At 61.7% G+C, this 5,462-nt stretch overlaps 1 protein-coding gene across 2 annotated transcripts; it reads left to right on the top strand.

The window, feature by feature from the left end:
• The first annotated feature begins 299 nt into the window (after positions 1-299).
• LOC113206617 (uncharacterized) lies at positions 300-4,028 on the top strand. Of its 2 annotated transcripts, none has more exons than XM_052276090.1 (3): positions 300-412; positions 1,175-1,399; positions 1,494-4,028. In XM_052276090.1, exons 2-3 carry the CDS (start codon positions 1,375-1,377, stop codon positions 3,752-3,754), a joined length of 2,286 nt encoding a protein of 761 aa, XP_052132050.1. In that variant the 5' UTR covers positions 300-412; positions 1,175-1,374; the 3' UTR covers positions 3,755-4,028. The 2 variants fall into 2 exon arrangements, with proteins under 2 accessions (XP_052132050.1, XP_052132051.1); XM_052276091.1 differs by having other exon boundaries at positions 301-412; positions 1,474-4,028.
• The last annotated feature ends 1,434 nt before the right edge of the window (positions 4,029-5,462 follow it).

Here is a 5,462-nt window from a genome sequence, read left to right as displayed (position 1 = left end):
GAGAGAGAGAGAGAGAGAGAGAGAGAGAGAGAGAGAGAGAGAGAGAGGAAAGAAGACAACGCGCAGCGCTATATTTTCATTTTATCTCTTTTGGCCCGTCTGTCGTAATCCATGCTGGATTGATCCTTTTGCCACCACCATTCCTATCTTGCTCTGTTCTCTATATACCGACCAAAAAGTGATCAAAGGACCGCTCGACCTGTGAGGGAAAGGGAGGGGGGGGGGGACAGCAGCTGTTAAAGCTGCCACCAGGAAGAGGAGGGCAAAGGTTGTCGGAGAAAACAGATCACTCCAAAGTAAATAACGACGACACCCACATCTCTGTCCGCAGCGCGTCAGTCGAGGCGCCAGTCCGCCCTGAGGGAGCCCGTCGTCAGCAACGAGCCAGCACGGCCCCTCGTCATCAGCCAAGGTGAGCCACATCTTAGGACAGGAAATCGCAAGTCGTATCGAAAGCGACGAGTCGTGTGCCAAGAACCCCGGGAAGCCTAAACACCGAAACTCGCAAAATTAAATAGGCGCCTCTATAGGGGATCGCCCAGAAAGTTCGTCTGTTTCTCTCAGATTCATCCGGCAAATTATGGAAGCTGGGCGCCTGCGAGCCGCAGGGTAGACACCCCCGCAGTACACGCATGTGCTGCAGGCACGATGTTGCCTACCCAAAGGCGCTATCAGACCTCGCAAAAGACTGAACTGAACTTTGGCAACTTTTCTAGCAGCGAACGTACTCTCTGGAAGATCTCTAACACATCCCACTGCGCGGATGTAGTTCCTTATGTCAACCTCATTATTTGGTTGGAGGCGCAGGGCGCAGCCGCAGTCCGAGGAGGAGCGAACTGACCTCCCCTGTTCGCTCCCCGCCCCGCCCCGCCCCGCCGGCCCCGCCCCGGTTAGAGAGGCGGGGCGCCGGAGCGGCCGATTCGTTTTTCGGTATAATAATGACCGGGGAGCGGAAGCCACGCGGAAACTTGATATTAGCGCTCGCTTCAAGAAATCGGCGTGGAGGAGAAACGGCTGCGTGAACTCTGCGAACCCAGTGGGCGGCGCTTGGCGCGGGCGCGGAGGAGGTCAACCCCCGAGAGTCAGACGAGCCGCCTCCTCCCGCCCCTCCTCGGCACAAGGAGCCAACGCACCAATTATTCTCGCGCTGAAAGTTTACCCTGATTGATTGCAGTGGCCGTGCCGCTGGCCGTGCCGCTCGCCGTGCCCGTCGACGACGCGCGGGCCGCCGACTCCAGCGCCACCCAGCCGCCCGCCGCTCCCCCCGGGACCGTCCCCGTCAACGTCCTGACCCTGGCCGGGCCACTCACCGCGGCCGAGGCGGCCTCTCCACCAGGAAAGGGCTCAGCCCGCGACCGCGCCCGCTCCAGGCTGATGCGCGAGCGCGCCACAACCAAAGGTGAGGTGCTGTGCGAGCTGGGGCGTGCGTGCTTTGGTCGGGACTCGCCTACCCGCACTTCATTGTAACCTCAGGTCTGGAACGCTTTTTCCAGCGCCTTCTGAGCCGCAAGCTGCAGGTGGACTTCTAGGCGCCGCCTCCGGCTCGGTGCCTCGCTACGCCCTCTCGGACATCGTCGTCTCGCCCGTGCAGACCGGCGGCGCCTCCTTCCTCGACTCGTCGACGGGGGCCTTCACCTCGATGGCCGGCGGGCTGGGGCTTCCCTTCCGCGGCCAGCAGTTCGCCGGGCCGCTGGGGCCGTACCAGCCGCAGGAGCAGCAGCAGACCGCCTACATGGTGGACGAGTACCCCTCAATGTTCTCGGACGGCGCGCAGTACGTGCGCTCGGCGGCGCAGCGCGCGGCCGACTCCGGGGCCATGGCGGCGCACGCCGCGGTACGTCAGGCGACGGACTTTGCGTCGTCGGCCACGGGCGCCGGCCTGGGGGCTGCCAGGGGCGCCGTCGACAGCGGGCGCTGGGCGGCCTCCACCGGGCTGAACCTGGCCGACGGAGCGCTGAGGCAGGCCGACAAGCTGTCCTCCGATGCACTCCGCGCCCAGATGAGAGCCGCCGATCAGGCAGTGGACTTCATAGTGCCGCCCTCGCTGTCCAACGGTGCTCCGGCCAGGGTGAGCGCGCAGACGCAGGCCACGCAGACCATGCAGGCGCAGCCCCGGGAGGCCGCACTCCGCTTCCCGCCCGCCTTCAGCCTCAGCGTCATGAACCCTGGCGCCTACTACCCGGACGTCCGCGCCGCGGGCGGCATGGAGGTGTCGGCGTCCTCGCCGCAGATGTCGGTGCTCACCCAGCGGTCCATCAGCAACGACCAGAACGCCAGGATGGCGGACCCGCGGGGCGTTCTGAGCGACGCGGCCACGGCAGTGGCAGGGGCCGTGGAGAACGCCTACCACACCGTGGCCTCGGGCGTGCAGTCGGGTGCGCACGCCGTGTCCGACGTGGTGCACAACGTCGCCCATGACGTCTCCTCTGGCGTGCACACTGGAGCGGCGGCGGCCTCTGACGTCGCGCAGGACACCTACCAGGGCGTCGTCCAGGGCGTGCAATCCGGGGCCAACGCGGCGAGCGAGACGGCGCAGGGCGTCGCCCACGGCGTCGTGAGCGGCGTACAATCCGGCGTGTCGACGGCGTCGAACATCGCGCAGGACGCCTACCAGGGCGTATCGTCTGGCGTGCAGTCCGGAGTGTCGTCGGCGTCCAACCTCGCGCAGGACGCGTACCAGGGCGTCGCGACGGGTGTGCATGCGGGCGCGTCGACGATCTCAGACCTGGCCTCCGGGGCTCTGGGGGCAGCGCAAGGCTTCGCGCACGGCGCAGGCCACGGGCTGCAGCACGCGGTCCACCAGATCGGCAGCCTGGGCCACCCGGCCGAGGACGACAAGCTCATGGCGCAGGCCAGAGCCGCGTCCGCCCTCGACCCTCTGCAGGCCGCAGCCAGCCAGGCCGCGCAGGCCGTGCACGCCGTCCAGGGCGCGGCGGGCTCCGCGAGGGACTTCGTCACCAGCACTGCGCAGCAGGGTGTCAACGTGGCGCAGAACGCCCAGGACGCCGCCGTCCGGCAGGTGCACGACGTGGCCGGCAAGGTGCAGGGCTCGGTGATGGACGTGGCGGGGCAGGTGCGAGGCTCGGTGCAAGACGTGGCCGGGCAGGTGCGAGGCACGGTGCAGGAAGTGGCCGGGCAGGGCGCGCAGGCGGTGCGCGGCGTCACGGACGCCGTCAGGAACACGGCCGTCAACGCCGCGGGCGAGGTCCGCGGCCAGGTGCAGGACCTACAGCAGGCCGTCAAGAGCACGGTGCTGGACGCGCAGAACGCGGCGCGGGACGCCATCCTGGCGGCGGCCTCCCAGGGCACCTCCAAGAGCCAGCAGATGTCGCAGAAGGCGCTGGACGCGGCGCAGGACGCCGTCACGGCCGCCATCGACAAGGTGAAGAAGGCCATGAACCTGGCCTCGACCACCGGCAGCGAGTCGGCCCGCAGCGCCGGGGACGCCGCCGCCCAGGGCATCGGCCTGCTGAGGTCGGCGTACCAGAGCTTCCAGCCCGGTGATCGCGGTGCGACCAGTCTCGGCAACCTGAACGTCGGTCTGAGCCCCGTGTTCAGCATGACGCCCAACCATGCCGTCCTGGGCTTCGGGTCCAACCCCTCCGGCCGCTCGTCCTTGTCGTGGAGGTGGACGCGGTCACCGTCCACCGGCGTGATGCTGCACAACGAGGAGCCCAGCCCAGGTCTAGGCATCGCCAAGCACGTGCCCTCCGCCGACGCCCTTCACACGCCAGTTTATATCGACACGCCGTAAATACTACTGACGTAGCAATAATTTTTTAATTTTTTTAAAAGACTCAAGGGCCTTATATATGTGCAATTCGACAAGCGTTCAAAAACTAATATTCGGGCACATTGAGGGTGCTTTGTTTGTGATGTAAAATTTCCCAAAATGTATGTAAACCTTAGTACAAAAACATTGACAAAGTTTCGACCAGTGACCTATTGGATATTGGAGTTATATGTGTAAGTTTAGTTGTAAATGGAATTATTTTATTAAATGAACATGTTTACAGTAAAACAACGAATTCTGAGCAATTCCATTCCATCGGCCCCCTCAACTTCCCTCTGTCACTTTTATTACTTCTCGTTCAGTACATTCATATTCTTACTAAATGCAGCGAAAATATGGGTGCGACCGCCAAATGTAAGCAGGCTCATATCCGTGCAATAAAGTGGCGCTGAAGGCTCCTCTAGTACATGACGCAGGTGTGCATGATCTCATTATTTCCTCGGTGACTGCGGAGTCTGCAGGGGAGAAACTCGGGCAGGAGGTCGAGCGCCGGGGCGGCGGGCAGACCCGCTCAGCTGCCGTGCCGTGCGGTGTGGCCTACCCCGGCCTCCGCAGGGGTTCTCACGACAACGTGAAGAGGCGGGGGTGGGATTACATTGTAAATGCTCGACTCTCGGTGTATTGGCAGGATTGTTGGGTCGCTGTAAATGCGCGCTGTTCTCAGAGGGACGACACAATGCCTGAAAAATATTGCCACTCTCCAGAGAGCAACATCTGTTTTCGTCGCTCAATTCTTAAGTATAATTTTGAATTTTAATGACGAACGTCGCACAAAAGGAGCTCCAAAATCGCCATTCATGTGGAGCGACGGAACGTCGCTCCAACTGTTATCCCATAGTAAGTTGGCAATGGCAACGATGAATGTCATTACTCTTTATAGATCACTCTGGAATTTCCAAAATATAGACGGCGGGGGCGAGATGGGCGGAGCGGTCGTGAGACAGGCACGGCAAAAAAAGGGGGGTGCGGGGGCAGACCCAAGCTCGAAGAACACGTACGTAGGCATTAGCCCAGTTCTGTCACCGACCCGACCGCGCGTTTCCACGAGCTGCCACTGATGCGAGCCGTATCTGCTTCGACTTGCGCCGATCGGGGCGGACCGGACCAACAAAAGCGTGGCTTGACGTGGCGTGGCATGGCCGGAGGGAGAGGGGGGGAGACTGACAAGACTACTGCAATGTGCGAGAGACTGCGGATGACCGGGGAGCTAGCATCCAGGCAGGGGTAAAGGGAACGTCGGTATTTAATATTTTCGAAACCCTCCATATCAATTACGGGTAGGTGGGTGTGCGCTGAGTGCCTGAATACGCAGAGCGCGGCAAGTTTGTTTTCAGTATAAAAGGGAGATTTAAAAAAAAGAGACTTAAACGGTCGGTTTCGGTCGGTTTAACGATGCAGCAATTGAGAGCACATGCACAGTCACGAGGGTAGAGGGTTGGTGGGGTGGGGGTTGACGGTGTCCCTTTAATTAAATCAACAAGGTGCCGCGTGTGTGGACACGAGTGCGATTTGCATCGGATCCAGGGGTATCGGTTCGCCCCCTCCCACCGCCGCCCGGCGGCAGACAAGCGGCAGTGCTCTGTGCTGCATGCCGACATCCCATCATTACACGTCTTTTTAGGAACGAAATATCAATACGACGTAGGGCTAGGTTTTCTCTTTATTAAAA

The sequence above is a fragment of the Frankliniella occidentalis genome, unplaced genomic scaffold (genome assembly GCF_000697945.3).
Source record: "Frankliniella occidentalis isolate FOCC.00 unplaced genomic scaffold, Focc_3.1 Scaffold1621, whole genome shotgun sequence".
Lineage (NCBI taxonomy): Eukaryota > Metazoa > Arthropoda > Insecta > Thysanoptera > Thripidae > Frankliniella > Frankliniella occidentalis.
The sequence above is the reverse complement of the archived record's forward strand: the minus strand, read 5'-3'. Positions and strand labels throughout refer to the sequence as shown.

What these genes read in the sequence shown, in the direction of transcription:
- LOC113206617 (XM_052276090.1), top strand. Translation starts at nt 1,375, where the DNA reads ATGCGCGAGCGCGCCACAACCAAAG. An exon ending in CGAGCGCGCCACAACCAAAG is followed by an intron (nt 1,400 to 1,493) that starts GTGAGGTGCTGT and finishes CGCTTTTTCCAG; the next exon opens with CGCCTTCTGAGCCGCAAGCT.